Source organism: Acanthamoeba castellanii (assembly GCF_000313135.1).
Source record: "Acanthamoeba castellanii str. Neff unplaced genomic scaffold scf7180000084745, whole genome shotgun sequence".
NCBI lineage: Eukaryota > Discosea > Longamoebia > Acanthamoebidae > Acanthamoeba > Acanthamoeba castellanii.
In genome coordinates this window covers 534,576-548,501 of record NW_004457592.1, presented here as the reverse complement: position 1 = coordinate 548,501, position 13,926 = coordinate 534,576, and the positions used below count along the sequence as shown (strand labels likewise).

Here is a 13,926-nt window from a genome sequence, read left to right as displayed (position 1 = left end):
TCCTTTCTCTCTTTTCTTCCTCTCCCATCCGCATCGCCCGGCCCGTTAGTTCTGTGACCCGACAGGCAAGCGCAGCGGCCATGCAGATCTTCGTTAAGACCCTGACGGGCAAGACCATCACCCTCGAGGTTGAGTCGTCCGACACCATCGAGAATGTCAAGCAAAAGATCCAGGACAAGGAGGGTACGTTCAATTCTTTCTTGCCTTCTCAATGCGCCTGCAAGGTTATGGCTTAGTCTTACCCTGCTTTTGCGTACTCGATTAGGCATTCCTCCGGATCAGCAGCGTCTGATTTTCGCCGGCAAGCAGCTTGAGGACGGCAGGACCCTTGCGGATTACAACATCCAGAAGGAGTCCACCCTTCACCTCGTCCTCCGTCTCCGTGGTGGCGGTAAGAAGAGGAAGAAGAAGGTGTACACCACCCCCAAGAAGATCAGGCACAAGAAGAAGAAGGTCAAGCTGTCCGTCCTCAAGTACTACAAGTACGCTCTACTCCTTATTCCTTTGAATGTTGGAGTTGGTGCAAATGCTGGTTCGTTGTTAACCCGGCCTTACCAGGGTTGACGAGAACGGTAAGATCACCCGTCTCAGGCGCGAGTGCCCCGCTGCTCAGTGCGGCGCTGGTGTGTTCATGGCCAGCCATGCCGACCGCCAGTACTGCGGCAAGTGCCACCTGACCTTTGTCTTCAACGCCCCTGAGAAGAAGTAAATGGATTCGATCCGTACTTCGGGAGTGGGTAAATAAAAAATTCGGAAAATCACCTTCATCTCTGTTGCTCTCTCCCGCTCATGCCCATCCCCTTCCCTTGCATCACGACTGTGTGTCATTGCTGTTTATGATCTTTATTATTGTTTTGCAATGTACACCTTAGTCGTTGCCCTACTCTGAGCCCTCATCCTCGTCGTCTTCCTTGGCCGCCTCTCCTTCGTCGCTGCCGGGGTCAGCAGCCTTGACCTCTCGCTCGTAGCGCTTCTTGTCCTTGGCGGCCTCCTCCGCGAAAGGGGCCTTTTCTTCTTCGCTCATCGCGTTCCACTGGGCCGACACGAGCTTGGTGAGCTCGCCGAATCCAGCGCTGGGGTTCTCCTGTGATCGGCAATTCGAGAGATGGGAGTGAGATGAGTGGGCACACGCGAAAGGGAAGGAAAGGCGACGCACCTCCTTGACCTTGGCACGAGCCGACTGAGCATAGATTATGTAGGCAGTCTTGGGCCTCTTCACGCCGGGAGGGATTCGCTTCTTCTTGGAGATGGCCTTCTTCTTCTGTACGCCCACCTTCTTGGCCTCTGCTGCCGCCTTCTTCTTCTCGTCCTCGCCAAACCGGCTGGGCTGCTTCGTCGATCTCTTTGGGCGGTCGCTCATCTTTATTCTCTCTCTAACGGCTCTTTTTGTTGTAGTGTTGGATTGATGGATGTGTCAACGTCCCTTGCTGTACCGTGGACCTACTACGACAGCTGCAGTCCTCAGACGTCTGGTCTAGATGCTGGGGCGGTGCGGTTGAGAAAGTGAAGTAACGGACACCTCGCCTCGGGTGTTCCCTACCCCCCACCCCCCTCCCAACGTCTCCTCCCAACCACCGGCAGCCGCCGCACACGTTGCAACGTGCGTTCGGGTGGCGATTCGGTGGCCGTGTGCTTTCGCTGCCAAGTCTGCAGTTACTCTTCTTTGCCCAACCGACGCGATTGGTTCGCCGTCCGGGAATTTCGTGGCACCAAAAGTGTGCCGTTCGCGCCAAATGCCAGAGCTCTGTTATTATTTTTGAATAAATATAAGATTTTGATTATATCTATTTTTTATCAGTACTCCTTATTTAGCAAAGACCTACAAAGACTGCACTAAAGGCTTTTTTTATTGATTTATTTATTTATTTATTTATTTATTTTTTGTTCTCCAGTGACGGACATCAGTAGTCGCCCTCCGCCTCAAAGGAGCTGTGGCCCCTGTTCTTGGGCTTGAAGGTGGTGGTGGCGGCGTCATCGTCGGGCAGGTAGCTGGGCTTGGGTCCGCCGCACAGGTGGCACTTGAGGGTCTGTCCCTTGTACTTGCCGCTGCGCTCGCACTCGCGGCACAGGAGCACCTCCATGCGGCACACGACACACTTCTTGTGGGCCTGGTACCGCTCCCAGGGCGCCGTGCACAGGCAGCAGCGGCCCACGGGTACCTGCGCCTCGGGCGGCGCGTCGACCGGTCCGTGCGCGAAGCGGCGGTCGAAGGTGTAGTTCTTGCCGATCCAGTGGCCGCCCGTGGGAAAGGCCTCGAGGTACCGATGGATGCCGCCCTCGAGCTGGAACACCTTGGAGGCGTCGAGGCCCTTCTGGACCAGCAGCGCGCTGGCCCGCTCGCACCGGATGCCGCCCGTGCAGTACATCAGCACCTTCTTGGCGGCCTGCAGCTTGGGGAAGGCCTCGTCCACCCACGCCGGGAACTCGGTGCTGGTGCGCATGTTGGGGTCGAGCACGCGCGACGCGTCGCCCAGCGGCTGGAAGCGCCCGATGGCGTTCTCGTTGGCGTTGCGCACGTCGATCAGCACCGTGTCGGGCTCGGCGGCCTTGGCGTGCCACTCCTCCGGGGGCAGGTGCGTGCCGCCGGCTTCCAGGGGCGCCACGCCCCGCGTCGCCGTGGCGGCGCCGAAGCCGTAGGTCACCAGCTCCTCCACGTGCCACACCTTGAGCCCCTTGAGGCGCTGGTTGTCGCGCAGTCCGTCCACGATCTTGAAGTCCGTCGCGCCGAACTTCTCGTGGTCGTAGTCACGCAGGTCCTGGCAGAAGCCGCGGATGCCCTCCGCGCTGCCCGTCAGCGTGCCTAACACGACACGACACGACACACAATCGCACACGGGCGTGAGATGCACTGCGCACAATAAATAATATATATAATTGGATAAAATATAATACAATTATAAATAAACTAAAATAAAACACAAAAAAACAAAAAAAGAGAAAAAAAGTGGTACCGTTGAAACCCTCCCGGGCGCATCGTAGGCGGCCGGTGCAGCCGTGGTGGGTGAGGCTGTCGCGTGCATAGTTCTCGGCGTTGCGCGCGGCGGACGGAGTCCAGCTCGGTCGCACGTACTGGTAGAACAGCAGAAGGGTGACGTTGCCCGGCGGGGGCGGCGGGTAGGTCTTCACCGCTGGCTGCTCGGCACCGGCCTCCGCCGCGGCTGAGTCGCCGGCCGCTGCGGCAGCGTTCGTAGCGCTGGGGTCGGGCTTGGCAGCTTCGGCCACGGCTTCGGCCATGGTGGCGGCCGCTTCGGACTCGAGCTGGGCCACGTCCGCTTCGCGCTTCCTTCGCTTCTTGGCTCGCGCGGCCTGCTTCTCTTCGGTACCGTTGCTGTCTCCTTCATCAGATGATGGCTCCCTCTTCTTCGTTTTCTTTTTCTTCTTATCCTTCTTGTCCTTTTTATCTTTCTTCTTGTCCTTCTTGCTCTTTTTCTCCTTCTTCTCCTTCTTCTCCTTCTTCTCCTTCTTCTCCTTCTTGTCCTCCTCCTTCGTCTTGGCCTTTTTTACCTTCTTCGATTTCTTCGATTTCTTCTCATCCACGGCTTCATCACTGCTCGATTTCTCCACCGCTTCCTCTTCTTCAATCTTCTTCCTCTTCTTCTTCCGGCTCTCCTCCATCGCTGCTGACATCTCGCGATCGGCAGAGATTATATTTGATTAGCTCGCGGTGTGATTAACTTTGTAGTGGGGCCGGGTTGCCCGGTTTTTGCCCACCAAATAATGGAAAACAAGAAAAAAAGGAGGAGATTGCGAGAGGTGATTTCCTTCATCCATTGCCCTGCCGCATGGAAGACAGTGGTGGATACTTCGGCTCAGCTGCCCTTGCCCCTCTTTCTTACGATGCAATACATCTTGGCAAGATTATAAATAAATGAATTAATGAATGAAATAAATACCTTCAAATGTGGTGGAGGCTTGATGAAGAGGAAGCAGTGGAAGGTGGGTTATATTTACAACAGGCCAATGCATTCAACTTGCACTTGTTTAGTGGCCGGCCACCTTCTGAAGGGCCAAGAGGAAGTTCTGCACCACCTCAGCCTCCTCCACGTTCTGCGCTTCGAAGTGGCGCACGACGGACTTGAGGAGCGTCTCGGCCGTGTCGCTCTTGCCCCGCAGGCGGTAGTGCTTCTGGTACTTGCCCAGCGCAGAAGGGCTCAGCTTCCCCAGATACGAGTTGGCCTGTTTGTCCAACCCCACGTACTCAGCTGGGTTAGACATGAAGAAGAAGAAGAAGTGAAGCCACACCCACACGACTACAACTCTCTCGTTGTCCTGGCACTGCTGGGGCCGTACAGACACGACGGCGCTGGCTTTGTTGTTGGCTTGTGTGCTGCGCAGCTTCTTCTTGGCCGCGGTTGGTGGGGTGGGCGCCACAGCCGCGGCTGCGGCAGAGGACCGAGACGAGCGGCTGGAAGAAGAAGACGAGCGGGTGGTCACTGTCGCGGGCCTGATCCGGTCCCTATCCCTGCGACTACGACCGCTGCGGCTCTCCCCTGCCTCCGACATGTTGTTTTTCCTCTTCCTCTTGGCCGGCTCTACTCCGCGGTGGCAACACACTGGTTCTTCCACGAAGCGGGTGTGCGTGGGGTCGTTCTTGGCTGGTTCTTGGCTCTGTGCTCTGCGCACTCACACCACCATCCCGCCGCAGCTTGGGTTGCCGTGCAGAGAGGGGGGCCGGAGATGGCGTTTTTGCAGTTGGAATGCTTGGTATTTCACCATAAAAAATATGGAAAAAAGAAAAGAAACACAAAAACAAGAATTAATCAAACAACAATTGGAAAGCAATGGCGAGCACAGGTGTTAGGCAACTGCGGCAGCACGTACCCCTCATCAAGTTTCCGCAGCGACACGGCGCCGCCGTTCAATCGCTTCAGGATGGTACGGCAGCCATCTATCAATCGTGCACTGATGTGTTGTTTTCCATTCATTACACTTGACGCAGCCGACCTCGGATAATTATGCCGTGATCACCCTCCCTCAGCATCTCACTTATCCACCCCCCCCCCTTGCTGTCGTGCAAATCAGCGGCCCTGCCCTCTCGCCACACCGGCGGGGTGGAGTCCACGCCCCTGACCGCGCCCCCAAAAACCACCACCATGCAGGTACACTCCTCCACGCCCTTGTCCCCTTCATCGCAGCTATCCGTTCATTATTCTTCTTCTTCTTCACACTCTCTACGTGATCGCCACCACCTCACCTCACTCCACTTCGCAACTCCATATGCATGGTTGCTGCAACCGCAGACGTCGCCCAATCTGCCAACGCCGGCCAAGTTCGACATCAAGTCCCGGGGTCCCGTCACGCATCACGAGAGCATGGACGAACTGCCCGCCCGCTACCGCCGGGCGCTGCTCTCCGAGGAGGCCATCGATCTCATCCAGGTCAGTCCCCTTCCTCCTTCATTGTTGGCCCCTCCTCCTCCTCTTCTGCAATGGTGAGCCCTCATCTCACCTGAACTCATGTATATATCCATATACATATCTGTATATGTTCTTATGATGTACAAGATGGGTGGTGCCGTGGATCATTAATGCCCAAGCAACACCAACAACAGCAGTGATAAATGAAGGGACCCTTCTTTCTTTCATCACTGATGCTCCTTGCTTGTCGGTACGAATAAACGAACCGCCGGGCACTCTATTTAACTACACCACCGCGCCGCACCACACCTCTGACCCACTCACTCCCACAACTTGCCAAGAGGCGGTCGATGATGATGATGGAGGTGCTGGTGGTGCAGATCGAAGAGCAAAAAGAGAGTGAAAAAGGATACGGCACGGTGGATTCCCGGGTGGTCGCCCACCCCAGTACTAACACCGCCTGGCGCAGCTTAACTTCGCTGTTCGGATGGGAAGCGGTGCTTTCTGCGCAGTATGGCCGTATCCATCAGCACCACTGCTCTCCATTCACATGCTAGAGTTTAGTACTTGTAATCATCCTCATCACCATGCTTCTTGGATGAGGTGGTCTTCTCCCCACTTCTTGGTGGTTGCCAGTTGATCGTGGAATAGGCACTGGTAAAAAGCACTGTCTGCCACCCTCAACATGACCACCAAAATGTTACATGTTCCATGCTCTTGCTTCTTTTTGAAAAAATGTGTACTTTATGTAGGGCAGAGCAACATAAGAGGTCAGCCTTGAGACCATGATATTATAAGGCAAGGGTGCTTTTAGTATGTGAGGGGTAAAGGCCACCATTGACTCAGTCCTCATGTGGCAAGCCATGGTGGATGGACAGACAGGCAGGGTGGCGAGTGGGTGGGCAGGCATGTGGCGCAGGTGGGCATTTTGGATACCACATCATCATGTTCATGTTCATGATGCTTTTGATTATGGCTGAATTGCCCATGTTCATCAAGTGCACCAACAGATTGGCCATCATAAACCTTAGGGCTCCTTTGCAGCTGTATCAGTATCACCAACATATGCATTCTCAGCAACACCTTCAAGTACATGATGAATGATGAGCTTCTCAATGCATGGGTCAGCCCACCTGCCTGCAACACTTCTGTGACAAGTACTTACTGCCATGAACATAAACAATGCAGTGTTTATTTTCTCTTTAAAGAATACAGCCATTCTTCCCATTTCTTCCTGGTTTTTTCCTTCTTTTTGTTCTTTGTGAGGACATGTCAACAAACTTGTGGTCATTTGAAATGAGAGGTCACAAATGACTGTGGAGGTTGTGCTAAAATTGTGAGGTTTGACATTCTTGATTTAAAGGGCAGTTTTGAAGATTTGGATTTGGATCTGAATCTTTGATTTTGACATGCTATACTGCTGCTGATAAGTGATATTGAGGACTTAAGATGAAAAAGATTTCATAAAAACTTGGAATGTGTGGAGTTAAAAGTGATTTTATCAGTGTGAGATGGACCTTTGTTGTGGTGGAATTTTATCTTCAGGAATAGTGCTCCAATTCAGCCAAAATGTGGTGAGGTTGACCACAAACTGGATGTGAGAGTAGCATGTTGGCCACTGATTATGGAATTGATGGAGGGTATGAAAGCAAAGGCAAGGTACATGAAGTTGAAGTTATTCAGAGGAGCACTAACACAAAACAAGCTCAGTTTTCAGATTTTCTGGATCATGTACATGTGCACTAAACTTAGTATCAGCAGGTTGAACATGTAGTCATTGCATATGTGTACATGATAACATAAGTGTCCTGTTTTACAGTTTTTGTACATGTAGGTGCAAGTCACACTGCCATCAGCAGCCATGGCTAACAACAACTGTTGAAGCTCCTGAAGGAGGTAACTGCCCCATTGCATACATGCTATTTTTCAAAGCCCATTATGCTGTGAAACTGCAGGGCATTCTATTGTGTATGTGTACATGATAGAATGTTGGCTAATATATCTCCTCCTTGGCCCACACATCATGTGAAGATGCATGCTGCAATAATTTGATATCAACTGAATGACAAAGAGCAGCACCAGGCCACCCTCACAGTGAGCAGCCACCTCCTCAGGAGGCCAAGAAGTAAGATGAAGGGCACTCTCCACACTGAGATGTAACCCATGACCCCTCTGAATTGCTTGCTGAATAAAAATTGACTTTTTGTCCCCCAGCAGCCATGATTTTTCCTTTTATGGTTTCTGTGTGCTGGCTGTTGCCATGGTCAGGACAGGACCAAAAAAAACGTGTGTATTCATCATGTACATGCACATGATAAAGTAAGTGTCTGGTTGTATATTTTTGATACATGAATATGATAGAAATTGGTCATTCCAGACCTTGACTGATGGCCCAGTTACCTCTCTATATGATGGTATTTATGAGGTTAAACTCACAAACAAAATCACTTTTCAAAATGACTGTTGGTTTGATGTGAAGATGATGCAGGTAAAAATGGCCACTGGTGTAGAAGATGGAGAGAACACCATCACAAGGCCAAACAGGCACAGCATTGCATAGAGGAAGTGCTGCATGCTCCTATGTTAGTGAATTGCATCACAAGGCGTGGGTTGTCTGAGACAATCAAGCTTAGTTAGCAGCAAAAAGAGAGCAAAAAGGAGGATACGGCACGGCGGATTCCCGGGTGGTCGCCCACCCCAGTACTAACACCGCCTGGCGCAGCTTAACTTCGCTGTTCGGATGGGAAGCGGTGCTTTCTGCGCAGTATGGCCGTATCCATCAGCAAATGGCCGGCATTCTCTCTGTCTTTGCTTCAGCTGCTCTCGTGAGCTGCAGATGGTAGTCACTGCTGCTCTCCAGTTCTCCTCCTCTCCTCTCGAACCAGCTGTTGGATCTCCTAGACGAGCAGGTGTGTGGCGGGTTCTTCTTCCTCGCTAGAGCGCCCCGGCTCACGCCAGAGACCAGCCCACTCGCACTTATGTGGGTCGTGGCGTGTACCAATGTGCGTATTGTTCCATGTCCAATGGAGGCTCGTAGTTGACGACGTGCCAGGCGTTGAGCAGGTGGGTCAGCTTAGCATCAACGTCCGTGGTCAACACCACTGGCGTAGAGCCATCGCTGAATGCTGCGTTCTGTCTGGTCACCGCCTCCTGGCCCGAGTACATCATGCCCGCCATCCCCTCCGCCCGAACCTGGCCTCGGGCTCCACAACTAGGCAAGTGAATTTGATTTTTAAATTGCATTGTTTAGCTCCACTCTCGACTTCACGATCTGTCTTCAACAAGGAGAGGTCGAGGAGGTGCTGCGGCTACGACGCCACCTCCTTCTCCTCGACGGCGGTGAGCAGGTGGACCACGGTCCGGTCGAGGAGCTCGACGAGCGAGGCGGGCCCCAGCTTGCGATTGTCGATGGTGCGGGCGCTGACGGCGGTGATGCCCAGCACGTGGCCTCCGTCGGCCAGGAGGGCCTCCAGCGACGACGGGAACGGAACGCGCTTGCCGCCCTTCTGCTGGCTGAGCCTCCGTACCACCAGCTCCTGCGTGCCGGACACTGTCAGCGCGCTCGTTCGAGATACAACACACGCATAACCGCACACTGCCGCACACGACACAACACACGGACCATGGCTGGGGCTTGTTGGGGTCCGTCGGCTTCGGTGAGCAGCCTGGTCACGACACCCACCAGCTCGCTCGCCCGCTGGCGCATGGTGTGACACGCATTCTCGAGCATCTCTGCACGGTCAGGACAAGTCACCAGTAGTGGTAAGTAATAGATAAATAAATTGTTAATTGTTAATTTAAATATAAATAAAGGTGCCGTACCGATTGAAAGGTGCTTGGCGGGCATGTCCAAGAAGTCTTTGACCCGCACCAGGGAGGCGTTGACGCCAAACATAGCGGCCTGCAGGTTCTTGGTGCTGCCGGATCCGGGATGCTCCGACCGATAGCAGCCCAGCTTGGAGACCTGGGCCAGCAGGTACCGCCCCTACGGTGGTGGTCGATGCGCCCCACGTATTGAGACGTGTGTGTGTGTGTGTGTGAATGAGCGCCACCAGCGATCCAGCAGGGGGCAGTCGCGTACCAGGAAGATGTGATGGAGAGCGCTCTTGATGACGCGGACTCCCCTGGCAGACGCGTCTTTTCGCTTCTCGAGGTACCGCTGGGCCTTAATGCTTGTGGCCCCTGCCGACGCGATGCGTGGTTAGGGCGCGACAAGGCCAGCCGCACACGACCGAGGGACGGCGCGCGTACCGGCGATCTTGGCGAAGGTGTTCAACGGGAGGAGCTGCGCGTTGTACCACTCGAAGAAGGTGACGGTGCTCGACAGGATCTGATCCTTGAGCCGCTCCTCGCGATCTCTCTGGCCCTTCCACGTGCCATTACAGTCGTGATACGTCCACTTGGCACCACAGAGCCAGCTATGTCCGGTGGAACGAACCTAATCAGTCGGTGCCAGCACACACATACACGACACATACGCGACACACACACAACGCACGCACGCACGCAGACAGACACAGAAGGGAAGCCAGCAATTTACCAAAACTCATAGCCACAGCCAACCGAGCGGCACGTCATGTGGTTGCACCCTCCTGGAAACGGGCGGCAGTTCTTGTCAGAGTGGTGCACGTCGATGAAAACGTAGAGTTTATGATGAGGTGTTGTGTGGGTGTAGCGTGAGGTGTGTTGTGTGGTGCGTGCTGTGTTCATGTGTCGCACCGTCTTTCTGGATTGGCTTTCCGCACTTGGGGCAGTCTTTGGTGTTATTCTGTGATGCGGGGCGTGGAAGCGATGTGAGAACTGAGTGGCGAACACGCACGCACGCACAAAGAGAGAGTCGTACCATGAGCCAGTCGAACGTGGCTTCGAGGTCTTTCGGGGCGTATTGGTGACCATAGTTCTTCATGTGCCACTTGGCCACATCACACGGTATCGGGAAGTGGCCCTCCTCCCTGCCCACCCGCATGTGGTGATCGGCCACGTCAGCAGCGCGCCAGACCTAAACTTTAAGCCCTGTGGCGCCGTACCCGCATTGAGAGCACGAGATGTGGGAGCAGGGGCAGGCGACGTCCTTGGTGTGGTGCCGTAGGTGAATGATGCTGGCGCACCGCGTGCCGCGGCACCGGAACAGGCTGTTGTCGGTCTCGATGTAGCGCTGGGCGGCGAAGGTGACGAACTTGCGGTAGATCTCGCGCGACACCAGCGACACCACCGTCACGGGGTCGACAATGAACGGGCACCGGAAGTGCGCGCACCGGATGGCGTCCGACGCGCCATCCGTGATCTGCATCACCAGGTACGTGCCGTAGCAGTCGTTGCAGAACCAATGACCTATATACAAAGAAAAGAAGAAAAGAAGAAAAGAACGGAAATGAGACCACAGCCACACCACGGTCATGACCAAGCGCGTCGCGTATGTGGTGATGTGGTACGTACCACACGACAGGGAGGTCATGGTCCTGGTGCTGAAGTCGTCCATGCAGATACCGCAGGAGGCCTTGGCGGGGATCGAGGCCATCAGGTGGAAGTGCACCTCTTCCTCGTCGCCGGCCGACTCGTGCTTGCCGCGCTCGACGAATGGGAGCCCGACCTCAGCGTAGAGCTGCTGGATGCCCTTGCCCCGTTCGCTCTCGTCGCCGAGATCGCCCTCACATCCGGCGGCACGAGCCGGCGAGGCCGGCGACGCGCCATCGGTAAGCAGGCGATAGCGGCGAATGAGGGCGTCGGCGTCCCACCGTGCATGGTGGAGAAGCACACGCACGACCGCGGCCGGCACCTGCGGACCCATCACCTCCTGCACCTTGGCCTCCTTGGCCTAATGAAGAATGAAGAACGAAGATGAGCAGGGCTTGGTGCCAGGAGCAGTGGCCAATGGATAAGACTGAGTACCTTCTGGAGGGAGAGGACCTGCTCCATGTTGAAGATGTCGTAGTCCCACTTGTAGATCTCCTTCATGGCTTGGCCGTAGAAGGTGTCCTTTTCGATCATATGCCTGACGCGCCGTTGCTGCATGCTGCGGGTCAGTTCGTCCTCCTTGGACTTGAGCAGGGCTTCGCGCGAGCCCGACCCCAAGCCCAGCTTGCTGCGCACGGCCTTCCTCCTTTCCCTCTCGCGCTCGGCCTTGGCTTTCAATTGCTGCAACTTGGCCCGAGCCTGCGCTGTTTTCACGCACACGCACCACCGCGCGCTCGCGCGCACACACACGCACGCACACACACGCGCGCACACACGCACGCACACACCATTGCATACAGTCGGATGACACATAGTCAGTCCCCCTCGAACCTTCAATGGTGGGTGGGGAGCCTGCACGCACCAACGACCCAGGCGCGCGCAGTTTCGACCATCTCGGAGATGATGAAGGAGCCCAAGTTCTCCTGAGCCTTGGATGACGAAAGGCGCCAGCGATGGGCAGCCGTGAGCGGACAAGATCAGATGCGGTCTTCTTTGGTGCGGCGGCGGAGGGCATATTGCTACCTACCTGACGCTGGAGCACAGAGTAGAGTTCGGGGTAGCGTGACTCGGAGAGGCCCTCCTGCAGGCCGTCCCAGCGCACTTCGACCATCGGCGGCTCCTCGGGATAGGCTCGCGTCAGGGTCACCACCAGCGACAGCGAGACTGGGTACCGAAGATCACGTGAGTCCTGGAGCTCTCTCTCACGATCATGGAGAGGAGCACAGGTGGTCCTGGTAGGTACCTTGGTAGCCGTGGGAGGTGAGGAAGCACTCCTCCTCTTCGGTCAGGTCGCTGCTACGGATGCGGATCTGGAAGCGCGGCGGCAGCGAGTTGCTCTCTGCGTACCGTCCATACTGAGTTAGCCCAACGGTGATGTGGCGGAACACGCAAACGAGAAGTCGCAAAAGGTGGTACGCGCACCCTTGAAGTCGTCCATGAAGAGAGCTCGGAGGGCCGAGAGCTCGGCTTCCTGCAGTCGCCATGACGCCTCTGCAGCGGCAGCACAGCAGGTCAGAGTCTTGCGATCACAATGGTGGGGAGGGGTGAGGAGTACCGCAGACGTCCAGCGGCCATTCCTTCTCCGTTGCCACCTGTCCTTTCACACCACAGAAGAGGCAAAGTTGTGAGCAAAGAGCTGGCCTTTGACTTGTCCGCCCCCAAAGAGCAGCAACGCACCTCCTCCATGGCTTGCTACGTAAAGAAAGAACAGCATTTCCACCCTTTTCTTTTCGGCCGCAAATTGCCTGACGACGGGGGGGTCAACACTATCTGCTCAACTGGCCCTGGCCATTCATCACTCTCATTCGCGCACGAGATTGCACCTTCCTTACTGCCTGAAGAAACACAATGTTTAAGAAATACGTCGAAGAGAATCAGCTGTTCACGCGCCACGGCCATGCGGCGATGGCCGTGATGGGTTGCGCCTGCGGCATCGCGCTGGGCCTCGGTGCTGGCCTCGCGTTCCTCTCCGAATCCGTGTGGGGCCTCGGATGGTACCTCATGTTCTTGGGCTTCTTCCATTTCTCTGAGTACATCTGCGTAGCGCTTTTCAACCCCAAGATTTGTTCGGCCGAGTGTACGCGCCCCCCCGCCCCGATCCAACCACTACTTCATGCTACACCTCCATCTTTATCAACAAATAATTAATAACATTTCTATTATTCTTCTGATTTCCTGTCCCTTCAGCTTTCCTTATCAACCACAGCTTCGAGTTCAACGTCGCCATGGCCGCCTCGTTCGTGGAGTACTTCGTTGAGCTCTGGCTGTTCCCTGGTCTCAAGACCTTCTCGCCCGTCATCTACCTCGGCCTCCTCGGCGCCATCTTCGGACAGGGTACGCCCCTCTCCCAGGAGGCCCTTCTGGGCACCACCTCAGCTCGCCTCCTCGAGCTCTTTCCTCTGACCTTGGCCCCGTGTCCCTTGGTTGTTAGTCGTCCGCGTGGCCGCCTTGATCACTGCTGCGCACAACTTTACCCACCAGATTGCCGAGGACAAGAGGCCCGAGCACAAGCTCGTCACCGAGGGCATCTACCAGTACGCCTTCAATAGCTAGCGCTTACATCAGTCGCCTGCATGCGTGCTTGCGTGCGCGTCGTCCACGTGGGAGAATGAATACTCAGTGGCTGAATTGCACCTCATCATCATCATGCAGGTACGTGAGGCACCCCGGCTACTTCGGTTGGTTCTGGTGGTCCGTCATGACCCAGGTGGTGCTCTTCAACCCCATCTGCATCGCGGTATGCTACCTTTTACACGCACGCGCACGCACGCGCACGCGCAATCTCTCACTTCGTTCCTCGATCATCTCGTTTACTTTTCGTTTGTGCGCAGGGCTTCGCTGTGGCGTCGTGGAAGTTCTTCAGCGACAGGATCCAGTACGAGGAGGCTACCCTGGTGGAGTTCTTCGGCGATCAGTACCGAGCCTACAAGGCCAAGACCCCCACTGGCATCCCCATGATCCCCTAACCCTAACCCTCAAACAAAGCCCTCCTTGTACCTTCTCCCGACCAACTCAGCTCCTCTCGTTCCATCCTCATCTCCAATACCATACACACAGAAACTTACTCCCTTGCCATCATCACCACTCAGCAATCATCACCACCATCATCAAAAAG

General features: G+C 55.3%; 7 protein-coding genes across 7 annotated transcripts; 3 read left to right on the top strand and 4 right to left on the bottom strand.

The window, feature by feature from the left end:
* Positions 1 to 80: 80 nt before the first annotated feature.
* Positions 81 to 709, top strand: ACA1_184040 (ribosomal protein s27a, putative; the record flags this gene model as incomplete). Its single annotated transcript, XM_004345952.1, has 3 exons — positions 81 to 183; positions 266 to 482; positions 559 to 709. 3 exons carry the CDS (start codon positions 81 to 83, stop codon positions 707 to 709), a joined length of 471 nt encoding a protein of 156 aa, XP_004346002.1.
* A 171-nt stretch (positions 710 to 880) lies between these two features.
* ACA1_184030 (HMG (high mobility group) box domain containing protein) lies at positions 881 to 1,360 on the bottom strand (the record flags this gene model as incomplete). Its single annotated transcript, XM_004345951.1, has 2 exons — positions 881 to 1,084; positions 1,157 to 1,360. The coding sequence occupies 2 exons, from the start codon at positions 1,358 to 1,360 to the stop codon at positions 881 to 883; spliced, it is 408 nt and encodes a 135-aa protein (XP_004346001.1).
* A 541-nt stretch (positions 1,361 to 1,901) lies between these two features.
* On the bottom strand, positions 1,902 to 3,615 carry ACA1_184020 (RHOD YceA domain containing protein; the record flags this gene model as incomplete). The annotated part of the gene is made up of 3 exons (XM_004345950.1): positions 1,902 to 2,159; positions 2,184 to 2,800; positions 2,952 to 3,615. The coding sequence occupies 3 exons, from the start codon at positions 3,613 to 3,615 to the stop codon at positions 1,902 to 1,904; spliced, it is 1,539 nt and encodes a 512-aa protein (XP_004346000.1).
* Positions 3,616 to 3,981: 366 nt separating this feature from the next.
* On the bottom strand, positions 3,982 to 4,503 carry ACA1_184010 (uncharacterized protein; the record flags this gene model as incomplete). Its single annotated transcript, XM_004345949.1, has 1 exon — positions 3,982 to 4,503. One exon carries the CDS (start codon positions 4,501 to 4,503, stop codon positions 3,982 to 3,984), a length of 522 nt encoding a protein of 173 aa, XP_004345999.1.
* Positions 4,504 to 4,781: 278 nt separating this feature from the next.
* ACA1_184000 (uncharacterized protein) lies at positions 4,782 to 5,528 on the top strand (the record flags this gene model as incomplete). Its single annotated transcript, XM_004345948.1, has 4 exons — positions 4,782 to 4,875; positions 5,023 to 5,099; positions 5,241 to 5,378; positions 5,505 to 5,528. The coding sequence occupies 4 exons, from the start codon at positions 4,782 to 4,784 to the stop codon at positions 5,526 to 5,528; spliced, it is 333 nt and encodes a 110-aa protein (XP_004345998.1).
* A 3,137-nt stretch (positions 5,529 to 8,665) lies between these two features.
* ACA1_183990 (RWD domain containing protein) lies at positions 8,666 to 12,406 on the bottom strand (the record flags this gene model as incomplete). Its single annotated transcript, XM_004345947.1, has 14 exons — positions 8,666 to 8,893; positions 8,980 to 9,089; positions 9,180 to 9,321; positions 9,439 to 9,539; positions 9,609 to 9,795; positions 10,201 to 10,309; positions 10,385 to 10,688; positions 10,794 to 11,172; positions 11,247 to 11,515; positions 11,674 to 11,740; positions 11,839 to 11,975; positions 12,055 to 12,150; positions 12,234 to 12,302; positions 12,367 to 12,406. Coding segments are annotated over 14 exons (2,238 nt in total), but the record flags the coding sequence as incomplete, so codon positions are not given.
* Positions 12,407 to 12,659: 253 nt separating this feature from the next.
* ACA1_183980 (ProteinS-isoprenylcysteine O-methyltransferase) lies at positions 12,660 to 13,777 on the top strand (the record flags this gene model as incomplete). The annotated part of the gene is made up of 5 exons (XM_004345946.1): positions 12,660 to 12,888; positions 12,999 to 13,145; positions 13,243 to 13,345; positions 13,464 to 13,548; positions 13,643 to 13,777. The coding sequence occupies 5 exons, from the start codon at positions 12,660 to 12,662 to the stop codon at positions 13,775 to 13,777; spliced, it is 699 nt and encodes a 232-aa protein (XP_004345996.1).
* Between the last annotated feature and the right edge of the window lie 149 nt (positions 13,778 to 13,926).